The sequence below is a fragment of the Heteronotia binoei genome, chromosome 3 (assembly GCF_032191835.1).
Source record: "Heteronotia binoei isolate CCM8104 ecotype False Entrance Well chromosome 3, APGP_CSIRO_Hbin_v1, whole genome shotgun sequence".
In the NCBI taxonomy this organism is placed as follows: Eukaryota; Metazoa; Chordata; class Lepidosauria; order Squamata; family Gekkonidae; genus Heteronotia; species Heteronotia binoei.
Genome location: NC_083225.1, coordinates 191,641,328 through 191,663,856, shown reverse-complemented (window position 1 = coordinate 191,663,856; position 22,529 = coordinate 191,641,328). Strand labels below are relative to the sequence as shown.

The following is a 22,529-nucleotide window of genomic DNA, read 5'->3' as shown; positions in this document are numbered from 1 at the left end:
AAGGAACCCCCAGGGTCATCTAGTCCAACCTCCTGCACAATGCAGGAGACTCACAAATGCCTCCCCCTAAATTCACAGGATCTTCATTGCTGTCAGATGGCCATCTAGCCTCTGTTGCAAAACCTCCAAGGAAGGAGAGCCCACCACCTCCTGACAGAAGAAGATGATGATATTGGATTTGTATCCCACCCTCCACTCTGAGTCTCAGTCTCAGAGCATAAGAATATAAGAACATAAGAGAAACCATGTTGGATCAGTCCAGTGGCCCATCCAGTCCAACACTCTGTGTCACATAAGAACATCAGAGAAGCCCTGTTGGATCAGGCCAGTGGCCCATCCAGTCCAACACACTGTGTCACATAAGAACATAAGAGAAGCCATGTTGGATCAGGCCAATAGCCCCTCCAGTCCAACACTCTGTGTCACATAAGAACATACGAGAAGCCCTGTTGGATCAGGCCAATGGCCCATCCAGTCCAACACTCTGTGTCACATAAGAACATAAGAGAAGCCATGTTGGATCAGGCCAATGGCCCATCCAGTCCAACACTCTGTGTCACATAAGAACATAAGAGAAGCCCTGTTGGATCAGGCCAATGGCCCATCCAGTCCAACACTCTGTGTCACATAAGAACATAAGAGAAGCCATGTTGGATCAGGCCAATGGCCCATCCAGTCCAACACTCTGTGTCACATAAGAACATAAGAGAAGCCATGTTGGATCAGGCCAATGGCCCATCCAGTCCAACACTCTGTGTCACATAAGAACAGAAGAGAAGCCATGTTGGATCAGGCCAATGGCTCATCCAGTCCAACACTCTGTGTCACATAAGAACATACGAGAAGCCATGTTGGATCAGGCCAATGGCCCATCCAGTCCAACGCTGTGTGTCACATAAGAACATAAGAGAAGCCATGTTGGATCAGGCCAATGGCCCATCCAGTCCAACACTCTGTGTCACATAAGAACAGAAGAGAAGCCATGTTGGATCAGGCCAATGGCTCATCCAGTCCAACACTCTGTGTCACATAAGAACATAATAGAAGCCATGTTGGATCAGGCCAATGGCTCATCCAGTCCAACACTCTGTGTCACATAAGAACATAAGAGAAGCCATGCTGGATGCCAGTGGCCCCCATCCAGTCCAACACTCTGTGTCACACAGTGGCCAATATGTGTGTGTGTGTATGTATACACACACGCATATACACACACACACACATATATATATACTGTGGCTAATAGCCACTGATGGACCTCTGCTCCATATTTTTATCCAATCCCCTCTTAAAGCTGGCTGCGCTTGTAGCCGCCACCACCTCCTGTGGCAGTGAATTCCACATGTTAATCACCCTTTGGGTGAAGAAGTACTTCCTTTGATCCGTTTTAACATGACTGCTCAGCAATTTCATTGAATGCCCACAAGTTCTTGTATTGTGAGAAAGGGAGAAAAGTACTTCTTTCTCTACTTTCTCCATCCCATGCATAATCTTGTAAACCTCTCTCATGTCACCCCGCAGTTGATGTTTCTCCAAGCTAAAGAGCCCCAAGCGTTTTAACCGTTCTTCATAGGGAAAGTTCCAAACCTTTAATCATTCTAGTTGCTCTTTTCTACACCTTTTCCAATGCTATAATATCCTTTTTGAGGTGTGGTGACCAGAAATGTACACAGTATTCCAAATGAGACCACAGCATCGATTTATACAGGGGCATTAAGATACTGGCTGATTTGTTTTCAATTCCCTGCCTAATTCCCAGCACGGCGTTGGCCTTTTTTATTGCAAACGCACACTGTCTTGACATTTTCAGTGAGTTATCTACCACGACCCCAAGATCTCTCTCTTCGTCAGTCTCCGCCAGTTCACACCCCATCAACTTGTATTTGTAGCTGGGATTCTTGGCCCCAATGTGCATTACTTTGCACTTGGCCCCATTGAACCGCATCTGCCATGTTGGCGCCCACTCACCCAGCCTCAACAGATCCCTTTGGAGTTCCTCACAATCCTCTCTGGTTCTCACCACCCTGAACAATTTAGTGTCATCTGCAAACTTGGCCACTTCACTGCTCACTCCCAACTCCAGATTGTTAATGAAGAAGTTAAAGAGCAGCTCACAATCTCCATTATCTTCCTTCCCCACAATCAGGGCCGGATCTAGAGGGGGGGGGGCGGGCAGAGGGGGGGGTGCTTGCCCTGGGCGCCGACGGGGGGGGTGCCAAATTGGATATGGAGTCCATTGTATTCTATGGGATCATAAGATAGAATGGCCAATAAGGGGGCACCATTTTTTAATTCCACCCCCCCTCAAAAAACATGTAGATCCAGTCCTGCCCACAACAGACACCCTGTGAGGTGGGTGGGGCTGGAGAGCACTCTCACAGCAGCTGCCCTTTCAAGGACAACCTCTGCTAGAGCTCTGGCTGACCCAAGGCCATTCCAGCAGGTGCAAGTGGAGGAGTGGGGACTCAAACCCTCTTCCGGCTGGCCTATAACTAACCGGCACAAGAAACTAAGTGTGGTTCTACTAGACTTCTGCTGCTCTTAATGTTTTAAATGTTTTAATTATTTTAACTGTTTAAATGCTTAAACCCTATTTATGTGGGATTCTATGTTGTAAGCCGCCCTGAGCCACTTGGTGGGAAGGTAGCCCTGGTAGATTTTAAACGGGCTTCTTTTGGCCCGGGGATAACAAGGAGGTTTTGAGTTCCCGATCTCAGTACTCTCTGGGGAACATGTGGGGAGAGACGGTCCTTCAAGTAGGCAGGTCCTAGGCCATATAGGGCTTTAAAGGTAATAACCAGCACCTTGTACCGGACTCAGTGAGTTATTGGCAGCCAGTGCAGATCCCGGAGTCCCGGCCGGATGTGCTCTCTTCTTGGGAGCCCTAGCAGCAGCCGGGCCGCGGCATTCTGCACTAGCTGCAACTTCCGAGTTCGACACAAAGGCAGCCCCATGTAGAGAGCATTGCAGTAGTCCAACCTCGAGGTGACCGTGGCATGGATCACTGTTGCTAGATCGTCGCGCTCCAGGAAGGGGGCCAACTGCCTTGCCCGCCTAAGATGAAAGAATGCGGACTTGGCAGTGGCTGCTATCCGAGCCTCCATCGTTAAGGAGGGCTCCAATAGTGCCCCCAGGCTTTTGACCGTGTTCGCCGCTATCAACGGTGCACCATCGAAAACTGGCAGGGGGATTTCCCTCCCTGGACCCCGACGACCCAAGCAAAGGACCTCTGTCTTCACTGGATTTATCTGGGAGAACCGGGTTTGATTCCCCCCCTCCTCCACTTGCGCCTGCTAGAATGGCCTTGGGTCAGCCATAGCTCTTTTATCTGGGAGAACCGGGTTTGATTCCCCACTCCTCCACTTGCAGCTGCTGGAATGGCCTTCCATCGGCCACAGCTCTCACAGGAGTTGTCCTTGAAAGGGCAGCTTCTGTCAGAGCTCTCTCAGCCCCACCTGCCTCAGTCACAGGGTGGGGGAAGAAGATAAAGGAGATTGTGAGCCGCTCTGAGATTCAGAGTGCAGGAAAGGAAAGGTCCCCTGTGCAAGCACCAGTCGTTTCTGACTCTGGGGTGATGTTGCTTTCACAACGTTTTCACGGTAGACTTTTTACGGGGTGGTTTGCCATTGCCTTCCCCAGTCTTTTACACTTTCCCCCAGCAAGCTGGGGACTCATTTGGCCGACCTCGGAAGGATGGAAGGCTGAGTCTACCTTGGGGTGGCTACCTGGATCCATCTTCCACTGGAATCGAACTCAGGTCGTGGGCAGAGAGTTCAGAGCATAGTACTGCAGTACTGCTGCTTTACCACTCTGCGCCACGGGGCCGCTTTCAGAGTGGAATGCATAATATAAATCTAATATCTTCTTCTTCATCATCTGCAGCCAGCTGGGTGACCTTGGGTCAGTCATAATTCTCTCAGCGCTGTTTTGTCAAGAGCAGTTCTCTCAGAGTTCTCTCTGCCCCACCTACCTCACGGGGTATCTTTTGTGGGGAGGGGAAGGGAAAGGAGATTGTAATCCCCTCTGGGTCTCCTTTGGGTAGCGAAGGGTGGGGTATAAATCCAATCTCTTCTTCTAACTTTCTCCAAAATGTCCAGTCATTAACAGTTCTGCTCGGGCCTTGCAAACTGTTGCGGCTTCCTTGATAGAGTCAAGCTACCTCATGTTGCGACTTGCGTTTTAATGGGAAGAAGAAGAAGAAGAAGAAGAAGAATTGCAGATTTATACCCCGCCCTTCTCCCTGAATTAGAGACTCAGAGCGGCTTACAATCTCCTATATCTTCTCCCCCCACAACAGGCACCCTGTGAGGTGAGTGGGGCTGAGAGCTTTCCCAGAAGCTGCCCTTTCAAGGACAACCTCTGCCAGAGCTATGGCTGACCCAAGGCCATGCTAGCAGGTGCAAGTGGAGGAGTGGGGAATCAAACCTGGTTCTCCCAGATAAGAGTCCACACTCTTAACCACTACACCAAACTGGGAGAGACCACCGTGGTGGATACTCAGTGGTAGAGCATCTGCTCGTAAGCAGAAGGTCCCAGGTTCAATCCCCAGCACCTCCAATCAAAAAGGGTCCAGGCAAGTAGGCGTGAAAAACCTCAGCTGGAGATAGGGTTGCCAAGTCCAATTCAAGAAATATCTGGGGACTTTGGGGGTGGAGCCAGGAGACATTAGGGGTGGAGCCAAGATCAAGGCTGTGACAAGCATCATTGAACTCCAAAGGGAGTTCTGGCCATCACATTTAAAGGGACGGCACACCTTTTCAATTCCTTCCTTCCACAGGAAATAATGAAGGATAGGGGCACCTTCTTTCGGGGCTCATAGAATTGGACCCCCTGGTCCAATCTTTTTGAAACTTGGGGGGTATTTTGAGGAGAGGCACCAGATGCTACGCTGCAAATCTGGGGCATCTATCTCAAAAAATAGCCCCCCCAGAGCACCAGATACTCGCGGATCCATTCTCCATTATATCCTATGGGAATACATCTCCATAGGGAATAATAGAGTTCCCAGCAGACATTTCCCCCCCCCTCCCCCCGCTTTCTGACGACCCTGAAGCGGGGGGAGGGTCTCCAAACCAGGGGATCCCCTGCCCCCACCTGGGGATTGGCAACCCCCTAGCTCGAGACCCTGGAGAGCCGCTGCCAGTCTGAGTAGACAAGACTGATTTTGATGGACCAAAGGTCTGATTCAGTATAAGGCAGCTTCATATGTTCATATGTTCTTCCTCTCTTTCTGTAAGGCTTTACGTTTCCCTCTATTCACTATGCCATTCTTCTTATGCTGGAAAATGGGTCCCTATTAAAGGTTTAATTGGGGGAAGAAATGGGGCAATTACCGATAATGGCCATTGTTTCCCTCCGCGAAGGCTGCTCCGCGTGGGGAAAGACTAAAAAGCGTTGAAGAGAACTGAAGCTGAGGGTGTTACATAACAGGCACAATATTATTTTCCAGCCTGTCGGTTGTTTGGCGATATTCTTAATATTTATAGCACCGGTGTAATTAGGCGTTGAGGTATTTTGAGAAACGTTCTTGTGTTTTCAGATTTCAGGCGGGGTGGTTGTGTGGGTCTGAAGCGACAGAACGGTTTGAACAGTGTTGGAACGGAACGGTGGTGCCTGTTAAAGCCAAAAAAAAGTTTAATTCGGTGTTTATTTATTTGCTTCCTTGCCTTCAAAATCTCCCCCTCCAGAATTCCCTCAGCGTCTTGGGACAGATGGACTAATTTCTCTCTCGACCTTTACTCTTGGTTTAGCCCTGTCCCCGTTCTACACTCAGTGTTCCCTCCAAGCTGTGGATTTTTTGCGAGCAGAAATTCTACTTTGCGAGCTGCTGGCATTAAAGTTGTGAGCTACTGCATAAATTAAAGCGGTAGACGAGTGCCCCAGCTAAAGTTTATTCAGAATGTAAGCTTTCGTGCACTCTAAGGAGGCTGATGAAGCAGGACCTCCTTTGCATATTAGGCCACACCCTCCTGATGTAACCAATCCTCCAAGAGCTTACAGGGCTCTTCATACAGGGCCTTACTGTAAGCTCCAGGATTGGCTACATCAGGGGGTGTGGCCTGATATGCAAAGGAGCTTCTGCTAGAATTCCACCCCTGGGCCACACACCCCTGATGTAGCCAATCCCCCAAGAGCTTACAGGGCTCTTCGTACAGGGCCTACTGTAAGCTCCAGGAGAATTGGCTACATCAGGGGGGTGTGGACTAATACCAGGGCTCTTTTGTAGCAGGACCTCCTTTGCATATTAGGCCACACCCTCCTGATGTAGCCCATCCTCCAAGAGCTTGCAGGGCTCTTCGTACAGGGCCTGCTGTAAGCTCCGGGAGGGTTGGCTCCATGGGGGGAGGTGTGGCCTAACATGCAAAGGAGTTCCTGCTACCAAAAAATGCCCAGTGAAAACGGTTCCTCTTGTTCTAACAGTTGCTGCTCCTCGCTCCTCCCAGGTGATGTGGCTGCCGGATGCAGAGCGACGGCTGGTCCAGCAGGTCGCTCCGGGGTTCCAGCAGACCGCCGGCACCAAGGCCGACGCGCAGAAATTGCGGGACGAAGGCTTCCGGAAACTGAACCTGCGGTACACCAAGGTCACCAGCGAAGATATCAGGTTCTGCTCTTTGGCTTCTGCTGCCGCAGCATGTATTTACGCTCTTTGCGGTCCGCTTCGTGTGAGAGCCGGTTTCCTTTCCCTACAACAGACACCCTGCGCGGTAGGCGGGGCTGAGAGAGCTCTGACAGAAACTGCTCCTGAGAGGAACCGCTCTGCGAGAACTGGAACTGCCTCAAGGTCTCGCCAACAGCTGCGAGTGGAGGAGTGGGGAATCAAACCCGGTTCTCCCCAATAAGAGTCTGCACACTCAACCAGTACACCAAACTGGCTCTCAGAGAATCCTGCACTTCTGGAAGCAGATTTCCCATTTCCTGGCGGTGGAAAGTTAAGTTCCGTAGCTCAGAAAAGTTTGAGTCTAGCGGCACCAGGCCTCAGATTCAGCAGGAATTCACAGGAGTGCATCTTCCGAACCTTTTTGAGGGCTCCCCCTCTTATTCTCAGTTTGGTGCAGTGGTTAAGTGTGCTCTTATCTGGGAGAACCGGGTTTGATTCCCCACTCCTCCACTTGCAGCTGCTGGAATGGCCTTGGGTCAGCCATAGCTCTCTTATCTGGGAGAACCAGGCTTGATTCCCCACTCCTCCACTTGCAGCTGCTGGAATGGACTTGGGTCAGCCATGCTCTCTTATCTGGGAGAACCGGGTTTGATTCCCCACTCCTCCACTTGCAGCTGCTGGAATGGCCTTGGGACAGCCAGAGCTCTCTTATCTGGGAGAACCGGGTTTGATTCCCCACTCCTCCACTTGCAGCTGCTGGAATGGACTTGGGTCAGCCAGAGCTCTCTTATCTGGGAGAACCAGGTTTGATTCCCCACTCCTCCACTTGCAGCTGCTGGAATGGCCTTAGGTCAGCCATAGCTCTCTTATCTGGGTGAACCGGGTTTGATTCCCCACTCCTCCACTTGCAGCTGCTGGAATGGCTTTGGGTCAGCCAGAGCTCTCTTATCTGGGAGAACCGGGTTTGATTCCCCACTCCTCCACTTGCAGCTGCTGGAATGGCCTTGGGTCAGCCAGAGCTCTCTTCTCTGGGAGAACCTTGCTTGATTCCCCACTCCTCCACTTGCAGCTGCTGGAATGGCCTTGGGTCAGCCATAGCTCTCTTCTCTGGGAGAACCAGGTTTGATTCCCCACTCCTCCACTTGCACCTGCTGGAATGGCCTTGGGTCAGCCAGAGCTCTCTTCTCTGGGAGAACCGGGTTTGATTCCCCACTCCTCCACTTGCAGTTGCTGGAATGGCCTTAGGTCAGCCGGAGCTCTCTTTTCTGGGAGAACCGGGTTTGATTCCCCACTCCTCCACTTGCAGCTGCTGGAATGGACTTGGGTCAGCCAGAGCTCTGACAGAGGTTGTCCTTGAAAGGGCAGCTTCTGGGAGAGCTCTCTCAGCCCCACCCACCTCGCAGGGTGTCTGTTGTGGAGCGGGGAGATACAGGAGATTGTAAGCTGCTCTGAGTCTGATTCAGAGAGAAGGGCGGGGTATAAATCTGCAGTCGTCGTCTTCTTTTCTCGCCGGGGCTCAAGGCGAATTTCACGGAATAGGCCGTTGCTCTTGACGGGACGGGCCCCCCCAGTTTGATCTGACTTGTAGAAATCTGGATGCAACCGGGGCTCTGAAGCTAAGGTTTAGCAAAGCCCAGCCTGATTTATTTATTATTTATTTATTACTTTAGTTTTCTATCCCGCCCTCTCCGCAAGCGGACTCCGGGCGGCTAGCAGTCAGTTCAAAAACAATGTATGATTCTCATTTAAAACAATAAAATAACAATTTAAAGTACATTTCATGGTGCTGCTCGGAACTTCAGTATAGGCGGGGTCAAAGCCAGTGTTTCCCCTAAGCTGAGTTAGGGTTAGTGTAGAGAGTTAGTGTAGAGAGCCAGTTTGGTGTAGTGGTTAAGTGTGCGGACTCTTATCTGGGAGAACCTGCTAGCATGGCTTTGGGTCAGCCAGAGCTCTGGCAGAGGTTGTCCTTGAAAGGGCAGCTGCTGTGAGAGCCCTCTCAGCCCCATTCACCTCACAGGGTGTCTGTTGAGGGGGAGAAGGTAAAGGAGATTGTGAGCCATTCTGAGACTCTTTGGAGTGGAGGGCGGGATATAATATCTTCATGTACCTCACAGGGTGTCTTTTGTTGGGGGGAGGAAGGGAAAGGAGATTGTGAGCCGCTCTGAGACTCTGTAGTGGAGGGCGGGATATAAATCCAATATCTTCATCTACCTCACAGGGTGTCTGTTGTGGGGGAGGAAGGTAAAGGAGATTGTGAGCCGCTCTGAGACTCTTTGGAGTGGAGGGCGGGATATAAATCCAATATCTTCATCTACCTCACAGGGTGTCTGTTGTGGGGGAGGAAGGTAAAGGAGATTGTGAGCCGCTCTGAGACTCTTCGGAGTGGAGGGCGGGATATAAATCCAATATCTTCATCTACCTCACAGGGTGCCTGTTGTGGGGGAGGAAGGTGAAGGAGATTGTGAGCCGCTCTGAGACTCTGGAGTGGAGGGCGGGATATAAATCCAATATCTTCATCTACCTCACAGGGTGTCTGTTGTGGGGGCGGGGGAAGGTAAAGGAGATTGTGAGCTGCTCTGAGACTCTTCGGAGTGGAGGGCAGGATATAAATCCAATATCTTCATCTACCTCACAGGGTGTCTGTTGTGGGGGAGGAAGGTAAAGGAGATTGTGAGCCGCTCTGAGACTCCAGAGTGGAGGGCGGGATATAAATCCAATATCTTCTTCTTCTTCTTCTTAGCATGAGCTAGCTTACAGGTTTTTAGCCTCCGGCTCACACATTTTTGTCTTACCTCAGGAAGGATGACCCCAGAGCACATTCATTGATGCAGTAAGCTCCCAACTTTAAGGCCAGTAGCTCACAAAATAGAATTTTTGGTCACAACGCTCTGCAGCTTAGAGGGAACGTTGGTTACCACCAACGTTCCCTCTAAGCTGAGTTAGCATGAGCTAGCTCACAGATTTTTAGCCTCCACACAGCTCACACAGTTTTGTCTTAGCTCAGGAAGAAGGACCCCAGAGCACACAAAGTTATGCAGTAGCTCACAACTTTAATGCCAGTAGCTCACAGCTTTAAGTCCAGTAGCTCACATAGTAGAATTTTTGCTTACAATACTCCACACTTTAAAGGGAACATTGGTCATAGCTTTCTTTCTTCTGGCAGTGATCCTATAGCGATTGTAATTCCTCATGAATGCTATCGCTCAGCAGTGTAGGGTGGCAGTCTTCTCTCATGGCAGCCCTTAAGTGTTAAAGGCCTGTTGAAATAGTTTGGTTTAACAAGATGCAGTAACCAGTGTTCCCTCTAAGCAGAGTTAGCGTGAGCGAGCGCACAGGTTTTTTTCGCTTCCAGCTCACACATTTTTGTCTCGGCTCAGGAAAAACGGCTCCAGAGCGGTCTGATTTATGCTCCCAGCTTTAATAACAGTAGCTCACAAAGTAGATTTTTTTGCTCACAAGACTCTGCAGCTGAGAGGGAATGTTGGCAGTGACCGATGCAACAATTACGTGGTGGGGCAGTGTTCCCTCTCAGCTGAGGTCGTGTGAGCTACCTCACTGTTTTTTAGCCTCCGGCTCACACATTTTTATCTCAGCTCGGGAAAAACGGCCCCAGAGCGAACTAATGTATGCCGGAGCTCCCAATTTTAATGCCAGCAGCTCACAAAGTAGAATTTTTGCTCACAAGGCTCCGCAGCTGAGAGGGAGCATTGATAGTGAGGACCTGTGTACAACAGCAGATAGCACGGGCTGTACAAAGCAGGGGTGGCCAAACTATGGCTTGGGAGCCACGTGTGGCTTTTTCACACACATTGTGTGGCTCTTGAAATCCCCGCCGCCCCATCAGCTGACTTTGAGAAGGAATTTCTCTCTTTAAATCACTTCTCCAAGCCAAGCCAGCCGGCAGTTTGGAGAAGGCATTTAAAGTTAAAGTTGCTTTCTTTCCACCTATCCCTCCCCATCTCTTTTCCTTCCTTCCTTCCTTCCTTCCTTCCTTCCTTCCTTCCTTCCTTCCTTCCTTCCTTCCTTCCTTCCTTCCTTCCTTCCTTCCTTCCTTCCTTCCTTCCTTCCTTCCTTCCTTCCTTCCTTCCTTCCTTCCTTCCTTCCTCCCTCCCTCTTTCCCTCCTCTCAAACATCTGACGTTCATGTCTTGTGGCTCTCAGACATCGGACATTTATTCTTTGTGGCTTTTATGTTAAGCAAGTTTGGCCATCCCTGGTCTACAGTCCCTGACCCTTGAATTCTGAAATTATTTTTTAGCCACTTTGTTACAGGGCAGCTCTATTTCCTGTACAAAAATCCTCTTCCACCACCCCCCACCCCCATCTTCCCTCCTTGGTGCAGTGTTCTATCAGGCCATCTTTGGGACAACATAAGAACATCAGAGAAGCCATGTTGGATCAGACCAATGACCCATACAGAAACTACAGCTAGTGCAGAACGCTGCGGCACGGCTGTTAATGGGGCTCCCCCATTGAGAGCACACTCGGCCAGTGCTGAGAGAGCTGCACTGGCTACCTGTTGCGTTCCGAGTCCATTTCAAGGTGTTGGTATTGACCTTTAAAGCCCTTTAGAGCCGGTTTGGTGTAGTAGTTAAGTGTGCGGACTCTTATCTGGGAGAACCGGGTTTGATTCCCCACTCCTCCACTTGTACCTGCTAGCATGGCCTTGGGTCAGCCATAGCTCTGGCAGAGGTTGTCCTTGAAAGGGCAGCTGCTGGGAGAACTCTCTCCAGCCCCACCCACCTCACAGGGTGTCTGTTGTGGGGGAGGAAGGTAAAGGAGATTGTGAGCCGCTCTGAGACTCTTCGAAGTGGAGGGCGGGATATAAATCCAATATCTTCATCTACCTCACAGGGTGTCTGTTGTGTGGGAAGAAGATAAAGGAGATTGTGAGCCGCTCTGAGACTCTTCGGAGTGGAGGGCGGGATATAAATCCAATATCTTCATCTACCTCACAGGGTGTCTGTTGTGGGGGAGGAAGGGAAAGGAGATTGTGAGCTGCTCTGAGACTCTTCGGAGTGGAGGGCGGGATATAAATCCAATATCTTCATCTACCTCACAGGGTGTCTGTTGTGGGGGAGGAAGGGAAAGGAGATTGTGAGCCGCTCTGAGACTCTTCGGAGTGGAGGGCGGGATATAAATCCAATATCTTCATCTACCTCACAGGGTGTCTGTTGTGGGAGAGGAAGGTAAAGGAGATTGTGAGCCGCTCTGAGACTCCTCGGAGTGGAGGGCGGGATATAAATCCAATATCTTCATCTACCTCACAGGGTGTCTGTTGAGGGGGAGGAAGGTAAAGGAGATTGTGAGCCACTCTGAGACTCTTTGGAGTGGAGGGCGGGATATAAATCCAGTATCTTCATCCACCTCACAGGGTGTCTGTTGTGGGGGAGGAAGGTAAAGGAGATTGTGAGCCGCTCTGAGACTCTTCGGAGTGGAGGGCGGGATATAAATCCAGTATCTTCATCTACCTCACAGGGTGTCTGTTGTGGGGGAGGAAGGGAAAGGAGATTGTGAGCCGCTCTGAGACTCTTCGGAGTGGAGGGCGGGATATAAATCCAGTATCTTCATCCACCTCACAGGGTGTCTGTTGAGGGGGAGGAAGGTAAAGGAGATTGTGAGCTGCTCTGAGACTCTTTGGAGTGGAGGGCGGGATATAAATCCAATATCTTCATCTACCTCACAGGGTGTCTGTTGAGCGGGGGGGGAAGGATCAAAGGAGGCTAGGTTGCGGCTGACGAGAGCCAGGGCCTTCTCAGTGGCAGCACCAGAATTGTGGAATGCTCTCCCAGAGGCCATAAGGGCCCTGCAGGATCTCTTTACTTTCCGCAGGGCCTGTAAGACCGAACTGTTTCGACAGGCCTTTGAGATCTCACCGGGAGACAGCTGCCACGCTATAGAGTACTATGTGATCACCGCTTATATTCTATTGTAGTGATATAGCACCATGAAATGTTTTTAAAATCTTAAATCGTAATGATCTTTTATTGGCTTTATTGGTTTCAATTTGTCAGCCGCCCTGAGTCCGCTTGCGGAGAGGGCGGGATAGAAATTTAAAGCAATAAATAAAATAAATAAATAAACCCTCTTTTTAGCCGCTCAAATGTTTTCTCTATCCGCTGCCTCAGGGATAGGGTGGAAAGGTAGCTTCAAAACTTTTTAAATTAAAAAAAAATCCCCCAGAAATTATGCACTGAGGCTGATGGCAGACTGCAGCGTAATCATACCGCAAATCATATAGTGTGCAGCGTAGGACATCCACTGAACAATTCAAAGATAAGGAAACTGCCGTAAGAGCAAGCTGCCGAAGGCGAAGCCACTGTGTAAGCGATGCGGAATGTGGAATTAGGAGGTGGAAGGTAACGGAGGGAAAGTCGGATGATACCGACGACGACGGCAAAAAGGAAAGCACAAGGAAATTACCAGCTGTGCAATAAATCAGGGGTGGCCAACGGTAGCTCTCCAGATGTTTTTTGCCTACAACCCCCATCAGCCCCAGCCGTTGGCCATGCTGGCTGGGGCTGATGGGAGTTGTAGGCAAAAACCATCTGGAGAGCTACCGTTGGCCACCCCTGCAATAAATGATGCTGAACCAATAAGAATAGCGAGGAAATCTCTCAAATTCTGTAAGGGAACAATCCCATCTTTATACCAAATCCAAAAGCAATGCAGACTCGACTAGAAAGCATATAACGTCCGTACAAAAATTCAGTCACTTGAAATGGAACTCCCGTTCCTGATAGTGGATTTCAGTAGAAATGCTTCTGATGTTGCCAAGTTCTTGATTAGTCCCGGCACACAGTTTTGTTGAAATGCCGAATTCCCATTTCACACAAAGGCTTTCTCAGGCTTGCGTGCTTATAGGACTCATTTTGTAAGAATTTCTGTACGGACTTTATACGGATGAGATGGCTGGGCAGCATTGCTGATGTAACTAACACAAATTTGAGCAGACTTCGGAGGATGGTGGAAGACAGGAGGGCCTGGCGTGACTTTGTCCACGGGGGCGCAAAGAGTCGGACTCGACTGTGCGACTGAACAACAAAAATTGCACAGTTTGTAATTTCCGTGAGCCTTGTGCTTTCCTTTTTGTCTTTGATACACAGTCCCCCTCTCTTTTGTTTTTGCCTGGATGATACCAACAGTCATGGATTCAAGTAAGGGAATTGTGTTGGTCTACAGCAGGGCTTTTATTGTAGCAGGAACTCCTTTGCATATTAGGCCACGCCCCCCTGATGTAGCCAATCCTCCTGACAGTAGGCCCTGTAAGAAGAGCCCTGTAAGCTCCTGGAGGATTGGCTACATCAGGGGTGTGTTGCCCAGGGGTAGAATTCTAGCAAAAGCTCCTTTGCATATTAAGCCACACCTCCCTGATGTAGCCAATCCTCCTGGAGCTTACAGTAGGCCCAGTACTAAGAGCCCTGTAAGCTCTTGGAGGATTGGCTTTATCAGGGGTGTGTGGCCCAGGGGTGGAATTCTAGCAGAAGCTTCTTTGCATATTAAGCCACACCTCCCTGATGTAGCCAATCCTCCTGGAGCTTACAGTAGGCCCAGTACTAAGAGCCCTGTAAGCTCTTGGAGGATTGGCTTTATCAGGGTGTGTGGCCCAGGGGTGGAATTCTAGCGGAAGCTCCTTTGCATATTAAGCCACACCCCCTGATGTAGCCAATCCTCCTGGAGCTTACAGTTGGCCCTCTACTAAGAGCCCTGTAAGCTCTTGGAGGATTGGCTACATCAGGGATGTGTGGCCCAGGGGTGGAATTCTAGCAGAAGCTCCTTTGCATATTAAGCGACACCCCCTGATGCAGCCAATCCTCCTGGAGCTGACAGTAGGCCCTGTAAGAAGAGCCCTGTAAGCTCCTGGAAGATTGGCTACATCAGGGGTGTGTGGCCTAATATGCAAAGGAGTTCCTGATGGAAAAAAAAGCCCTGGTATGCAGTAGAAGACAGCGCTGTAGCAGGGTGGGGCATTGTGGGGCGGCGCCCCTGTCGAATCTGCAGTGGCCCCACCACCAGACCACCCCCTTGCTGGCTACAGCCCTGGCAGAAGAGCAAGATTCGAATCCAGTAAGGGACCAACAAGATTTTCATGGTATCCAACTAAAGGTGCATCGCCTCTTGGTTGCCTGTATTCGGTTCTTGGTCTGGAAGGCGCTAACTGGGTGATTCTTACAATAATAGAGGATACCTAGGGCAGACCAGCCGTTTAACTTACTGCAGGGGTGGCCAACGGTAGCTCTCCAGGTGTATTTTTTGCCTACAACTCCCATCAGCTCCAGCCATTGGCCATGTTGGCTGAGGCTGATGGGAGTTGTAGGCAAAAAAAATCTGGAGAGCTACCGTTGTCCACCCCTGACTTACTGGGCAAGTTCTCGATGGGCCATTGTCTTGGAGGGATGCCAGAGCATACAACGCCAAGCCGAAAGTTGCTCTGCTTAGTGCTGGGAGGGGAAGTACACAACCTGGCTTGTTCCTGGGGTATTACGACTTCCCAGTCTGTGGCTGGATGACACCAACCATTCTCCATTGCAGCGGATTCCAAATCTGTTCTCGTAGGGACGTGTCCTCCTGGACCAGGGGGCGACCGAACTTGCTTAACGTAAAGAGTCACGTAGAAAAACGTCAGATGTTTGAGAGCCTCAAGACACGAATGTCAGACGTTTGAGAGCCTCAGGACATGAATGTCAGATGTTTGAGAGCTGGAAGAAATGAATGTCAGATGTTTGAGAGCCTCAAGACATGAATGTCAGATGTTTGAGAGCTGGAAGACATGAATGTCAGATGTTTGAGAGCCTCAAGACATGAATGTCAGATTTTTGAGAGCCGGAAGACATGAATGTCAGACGTTTGAGAGCCTCAAGACATGAATGTCAGATGTTTGAGAGCCTCAAGACATGAATGTCAGATGTTTGAGAGCCTCAAGACATTTAAGTCAGATGTTTGAGAGCCGGAAGACATGAATGTCAGATGTTTGAGAGCCTCAAGACATGAATGTCAGATGTTTGAGAGCCTCAAGACATGAATGTCAGATGTTTGAAAGCCTCAAGACATGAATGTCAGATGTTTGAGAGCCTCAAGACATTTAAGTCAGATGTTTGAGAGCCAGAAGACATGAATGTCAGATGTTTGAGAGCCTCAAGACATGAATGTCAGATGTTTGAGAGCCTCAAGACATTTAAGTCAGATGTTTGAGAGCCTCAAGACATGAATGTCAGATGTTTGAGAGCCTCAAGACATGAATGTCAGATGTTTGAGAGCCTCAAGACATGAATGTCAGTTGTTTGAGAGCTGGAAGGAAGAAAGGCAAGAAGGCAGGCAGGCAAATAGATTGGGGGGAGGGAAAGGTGGAAAGAAAGCTGCTTTAAGTGCATTCTCCAAGCTGCCTGCTGCCTTGGCTTGGAAAAGTGGTTTAAAGAGACAAATGCCTTCTCCAAGCCAGCCTATGGGGCAGTGGGGGCTTTGAGAGGCTCACAATATGTGTGAAAGGACCACATGCGGCTCCCGAGCCGCAGTTTGGCCTCCTGAGCCCTGAACTGTTCCTCTTAATAGATCCAAGTAGTCAGCCGTGTTGGTCTGAAGCAGCAGAACAAAATAGGAGTCAGGCGGCACCTTTCAGCCCAACTTTGTTTTATTCAGAACGTTAAGCTTTCGTGCGCTCTGTTATACACGCTTCATCGGACAAGGAATCCGGCGCAGTGAGCAGAGCCACACGTAGCTGGTAGGCCACGGCTCAGAATACCAGTTTCCACGAAAGCTTGCATTCTGAACAAAACGAAGTTGGCCTTAAAGGTGCCACTCGACTCCTATTCTGTTCTGTTCCTCTGAATACAGTCCCGTTTCCCCGTTCCAAGACCGCCCTGCTGACTGTTACTGCTTTGCATTTTGCTGAACGCTATAACACCGAGCCCCTTCTGACCTGCCCTTTCCCCCCTCCGATAGGGAGTACGCAGCCGCTAACCTGAGCGTGAACCTGTACATTGTGAACGAGCCGTGGCTTTACTCCGTCCTGTGGTGCGCCGGCGTTCAATCCGTCACCTCGGATAACTCTCACACTCTTGGCCGGCTGGCTTCTCCCCTCTGGCTAATGGTAAGCAAGCTTGGTTTTGACGGAATTTCTTCCCCGGGCTCATTCCGAGCACTCCGGGGTCGCGGCGGGTGAGTAATTGCGGTAGTTTTCTCTCAGCAACTCTGCAAAGGTAAGCTGCCACAGGTAACTGGCTGCCCGCTATTGAAGACAGCATGCGGGGCGAGGAGAGCCAATTTGCTGTAGTGGTGAAATGCGCGGACTCTTATCCAGGAGAACCGGGTTTGATTCCCCACTCCTTCACTTGCAGCTGCTGGAATGGCCTTGGGTCAGCCAGAGCCCTCTTATCTGGGAGAACCGGGTTTGATTCCCCACTCCTCCACTTGCAGCTGCTGGAATGGCCTTGGGTCAGACATAGCTCTCTTATCTGGGAGAACCGGGTTTGATTCCCCCACTCCTCCACTTGCACCTGCTGGAATGGCCTTGGGTCAGCCATAGCTCTCTTCTCTGGGAGAACTGGGTTTGATTCCCCACTCCTCCACTTGCAGCTGCTGGAATGGCCTTGGGTCAGCCAGAGCTCTCTTATCTGGGAGAACCGGGTTTGATTCCCCACCCCTCCACTTGCAGCTGCTGGAATGGCCTTGGGTTAGCCAGAGCTCTCGTAGGAGTTGTCCTTGAAAGGGCAGCTTCTGTCAGAGCACTCTCAGCCTCACCTACCTCACAGGGTGTCTGTTGTGGGTGGGGGGGGGGAGGTAAAGGAGATTGTGACCGCTCTGAAACTCTGAGATTCAGCGTGTAGAGAGGGATATAAATCCAATCTCTTCTTCTTTGGTGTGAATGCTGATAGCAATTGTTATGTCGGGGCTCGTGGAGAGGTAGGGTTGCCAATTCCCAGCTGGGAATTCCTGGAGATTTTGGGGGTGGAGACTGAGAAGGGAAGGGAACTCCACTGAGGATAGTGCCCTAGACTTCATCCTCGAAAGCAGCTCTGTTCTCCAGGGGGACGGATCCCTTAGGGTTGTAATTTCAGAAAATCTGCATGTCCCGCCTGGAGGCTGGCAAACCCAGGGGGCTGGAAGGGTGAGGGAAATATTCCCCCATACCAGGGGTGGCCAAACTTGCTTAATGTAAGAGCCACGTAGAACAAACATTAGATTTTTGAAAGCCAAGACATGAACATCGAAGGAAGGAAGGAAGATGGGAAGGAGGGAGGGAGAGGTGGAAAGAAAGCAACTTAAACTTTAAATGCATTTTCCAAGCCGCTGGCTGGCTGAGCTTAGAGAAGTGATTTAAAGAGAGAAAGGCCTTCTCCAAGTTTGCTACTAGGTGATGGAAGGAAGGAAAATAGGTAGGGAGGGAGAAATGTAAAGAAAGCAACTTTCAACTTTAAATGTATTTTCCAAGCTGCTGGACCTGGAGATGTGATTTCAAGAGAGAAAGGTCTTCTCCAAGCTTGCTACTAGGTGATGGAAGGAAGGAAGGAAGGAAAATAGATAGGGAGGGAGAGATGTAAAGAAAGCAACTTTTAACTTTAAATGTATTTTCCAAGCTGCTGGACCTGGAGATGTGATTTAAAGAGAGAAACGCCTTCTCCAAGCTTGCAACTAGGTGATGGATGCAAGGAAGGAAAATAGATAGGGAGGGAGAGATGCAAAGAAAGCAACTTTTAACTTTAAATGTATTTTCCAAGCTGCTGGACCTGGAGATGTGATTTAAAGAGAGAAACGCCTTCTCCAAGCTTGCAACTAGGTGATGGATGCAAGGAAGGAAAATAGATAGGGAGGGAGAGATGCAAAGAAAGCAACTTTTAACTTTAAATGTATTTTCCAAGCTGCTGGACTTGGAGATGTGATTTAAAGAGAGAAAGGCCTTCTCCAAGCTTGATACTAGGTGATGGAAGGAAGGAAAATCGATACAGAGGGAGAGATGTAAAGAAAGCAACTTTTAACTTTAAATGTATTTTCCAAGCTGCTGGACTTGGAGATGTGATTTCAGGAGAGCAAGGCCTTCTCCAAGCTGGCCAACTGGGCGGTGGGGGCTTTGAGAGCCACACAATGTTTCTTGTTAGCCGCCCTGAGCCTGCCTTGGCAAGGAGGGCGGGATATAAATAAAAGTTTTTAAAAAAATGTATGTGAAAGAGCCACATGTGACTCCCAATCCACAGTTTAGCCACCCCTGACCTATGCTATTGCACCAAGTGTTAATTGTAGGAAAAGTTATGTTTCAAACAGCTCAGTAACGGAAGATCCCACATTCAGTCTCTGGCATCTCCAATTTTTTTTTAAAAAAATGGGATCTCAGACAGGTGCAAGGGGAAGCTGTTTCTCTGCCCAAGGCCCTGGAAAGCTACTGCCAATCTGAATGACCAGTGCTGAGCTAGATGGATCCAAGGCAGCCCCGTAGATTCCATAACTGTATATACCAGAGGTGGCCAAACTCGCTTGATGTAAGAGCCACATAGAAAGAAACACCAGATGTTTCAGAGCCTCAAGACATGAACGTCAGACGTTTGAGAGCCACAAGGAAGGGAAGCAGGCAAATAGATGGAGGAGGGAGGGAGAGAGGCGGCATGAAAGCAGCTTTAAATACATTCTCTCCAAGTTGCCAGCTGGCTTTGCTTGAAGAAGTGATTTAAAGAGACAGATGCCTTCTCCAAGGTAGGGGGGGCTTTGAGAACCACACGGTTTGTTGGAAAGAGACACATGTGGCTCCCGAGCCGCAGTTTGGCCACCCCTGGTATATATGCTTTGACCCAGTTTCTCGTGTTGGATGCAATCTAATTCCAGCAAGGCAGCATCCCTGAGCTTTCTTAAAATCCACGCATGTGTCTCATTACCCGCAGCTCTCTTTCTTTTTCGGGGGCGGGGGGGAGTAGCGGCCATCACACTATTTGTGCTTCATCCGTCCACCATCCAAATACACGGTTGCTTCAGCAGCCAGGACTAATGAATTTGTTGGTTTCTGGCTGCCATCTAGCGGTTCGGTCTTCCTCTGAGACTCGTTGAGCCTCTGGCTTTTTCATTGGTTTTATTTCACAGAGGAATCGAACCATTGCTTCAAATTCGTTTTGGGGTGGGGTGTGATTTTAATCGGCGGGTCTGCAAATGAAAGGGGATACTAGGGGTGGAATTCCGGCAGGATCTCCTTTGCACATGAGGCCACACCCTCCCTGATGTCGCCAATCCTCCAAGAGCTTACAAGGCTCTTTTTTGTAAGCTCTTGGAGGATTGGCTACATCAGGGGTGTGTGGCCTAATGTGCAAAGGAGCTCCTGCTAGAATTCTACCCCTGAGGTTTTGATCTAACAGGGAACCGGAAAATTGTTACCTTTCCTTCTAGCCACAAATGGTAGCAGTTGTTAAATTGTAAATTATCGCTTCCATTGTTATTTCCCCCATCAAAAAAAAAAAAATCCCTCACACCTCTATTGGGGGTTTGATCCCTCCCTAAGTTCTGAGTTGTGTCTCAGGTCCCATTTTTGCCCCACCTCAACATGGGTGGAGGGCAGTTCTGCAGACCCTTATCTGTTTCTGCCAGCTGGCCATAGCCCCCCTCCCAGAGAGCCAGTTTGGTGTAGTGGTTAAGTGTGTGGACTCTTATCTGGGAGAACCGGGTTTGATTCCCCACTCCTCCACTTGCAGCTGCTAGCATGGCCTTGGGTCAGCCATAGCTCTCTTATCTGGGAGAACTGGGTTTTGATTCTCCACTCCTCCACTTGCAGCTGCTGGAATGGCCTTGGGCCAGCCATACCTCTCTTATCTGGGAGAACTGAGTTTGATTCCCCACTCCTCCACTTGCACCTGCTGGAATGGCCTTGGGTCAGCCAGAGCTCTCTTATCTGGGAGAACTGGGTTTGATTTCCCACTCCTCCACTTGCACCTGCTGGAATGGCCCTGGGTCAGCCAGAGCTCTCTTATCTGGGAGAACCGGGTTTGATTCCCCACTACTCCGCTTGCACCTGCTGGAATGGCCTTGGGTCAGCCAGAGCTCTCTTATCTGGGAGAACTGGGTTTGATTCCCTACTCCTCCACTTGCACCTGCTGGAATGGCCCTGGGTCAGCCAGAGCTCTCTTATCTGGGAGAACCGGGTTTGATTCCCCACTACTCCGCTTGCACCTGCTGGAATGGCCTTGGGTCAGCCATAGCCCTGGCAGAGGTTGTCCTTGAAAGGGCAGCTGCTGTGAGAGCCCTCTCCAGCCCCACCCACCTCACAGGGTGTCTGTTGTGGGGGAGGAAGGTACAGGAGATTGTGAGCCGCTCTGAGACTCTTCGGAGTGGAGGGCGGGATATAAATCCAATATCTTCTTCTTCTTCTTCCCATCTAGTAAATGCAGGTCTTTTTTGTAGCAGGAACTCCTTTGCATATTAGGCCACACACCCCTGATGTAGCCAATCCCCCAAGAGCTTACAGGGCTCTTCGTACAGGGCCCAGGGTAAGCTCCAGGAGCATTGGCTGCATAAAGGGGTGTGTGGCCTAATATGCAAAGGAGTTCCTGCTACAAAAAAAAGCCTGAGTATTTTTTTTTCACCCCGAAGTCCAGATTGGGCAGTTGGTATCGATAAAGCACATTGGGTCTCTCGTTTCCCTTGTTTTTATTATTCCAGCTTCCAGAATTTGGCCGTTCCAAACGCATAGTTAGGTGGGAAGAAGGTTTAAGAAATCGGATCCGAAAGCTGAGTACAACTAGCGGTGGGATTCCGGCAGGATCTCCTTTGCATATTAATAATAATAATAATAGATTTTTATTTCTACCCCGCCCTCCCCGCCGAGGCGGCTCAGGGCGGCTCACAACAATTCATACATTAACATAAATGATAGAAACATTAAATTTAACAATTAAAATTAAAATATAAAAACCAGTTAGTTAAGTTAAAATACATAATTTAGTTATATTATATATATATCTGGCAGCAATGAAAACTGTTCTGGCGCTGGTTCTGCCAGTTTAAGGTAATATTAAAGATGGCCGGTTCTTTGTTCCTAGCAACTCAGCGGTCTAGGGCCACACCCCCTGACGTAGCCAATCCTCCAACAGCTAACAAAAAAAAGAGCCCTTGGAGGATTGGCTACATCCGGGGGGGGGGGGGTGCGGCCTAATAGGCAAAGGAGCTCCCTGCTAGAATTCCACCCCTGATTTTACAACTCCCCCCCCCCTCCTTTTAGACAGAGAAATAATCCCTGCGATGGATGTACTAACGCAAAGGTGTCTGGGCATCTTTTGTCTTTTTTTTGTTTTGTCTTTTTTTGTTTTCCAGCCCCTGGATGAGTACTATCTAATCTGGATAACAGCCGATCTCATTTCATTTACCGTAATTGTAGGCGTTTTTATATTCCAGAAGTAAGTAGCAGTCGCTGCAGGTCGATTCTCCTTTGCTATGTCGCCCTTGTTCTTCCGCCCCCCGCTGTGGCTTGGGGGGAGGGGCGGAAGGGGGCCGCGGAAACAGCTGCCCGAGGGAAATCGCGGTCGTCCCGCCTCCACGGCTCAACCCCATGGCGCTCTGGAACTGCGAGAATGTCGAACGCTCATAGAGAAGGTGCAGTGAATTGGGAAGGATCGTGTCTCATCGGCTCTAGCTAGGGCTGCCTTGTTTCCCATAAAGGCGTTAGGAGTGTTTTCACACACACACTAAATGATCCACTTTTCACGCAATTTGCTGTCGGATTTTACTGTGTGAAAGGGAAAAATCCACCTGCAGATAGTCGCCCACGCAAAAGAACCCTCTGTCTCTGGAGAGCCAGTTTGGTGCAGTGGTTAAGTGCGCGGACTCTTATCTGGGAGAACCGGGTTTGATTCCCCACTCCTCCACTTGCAGCTGCTGGGATGGCCTTGGGTCAGCCATAGCTCTGGCAGAGGTTGTCCTTGAAAGGGCAGCTGCTGTGAGAGTCCTCTCAGCCCCACCCACCTCAC

The 22,529-nt window shown here is 49.8% G+C and overlaps 1 protein-coding gene across 2 annotated transcripts in view; it reads left to right on the top strand.

Moving 5' to 3' along the window:
- The window catches only part of GDPD5 (glycerophosphodiester phosphodiesterase domain containing 5), a 177,747-nt gene that overhangs the window by 132,259 nt on the left and 22,959 nt on the right, over nt 1–22,529 (top strand). For both annotated transcript variants that reach the window (XM_060235040.1, XM_060235039.1), the window contains exons 11-13: nt 6,444–6,601; nt 16,537–16,684; nt 21,877–21,959. In XM_060235040.1, coding sequence (XP_060091023.1) covers nt 6,444–6,601; nt 16,537–16,684; nt 21,877–21,959 — 389 coding nt within the window. The remainder of the gene's footprint in view (nt 1–6,443; nt 6,602–16,536; nt 16,685–21,876; nt 21,960–22,529) is intronic.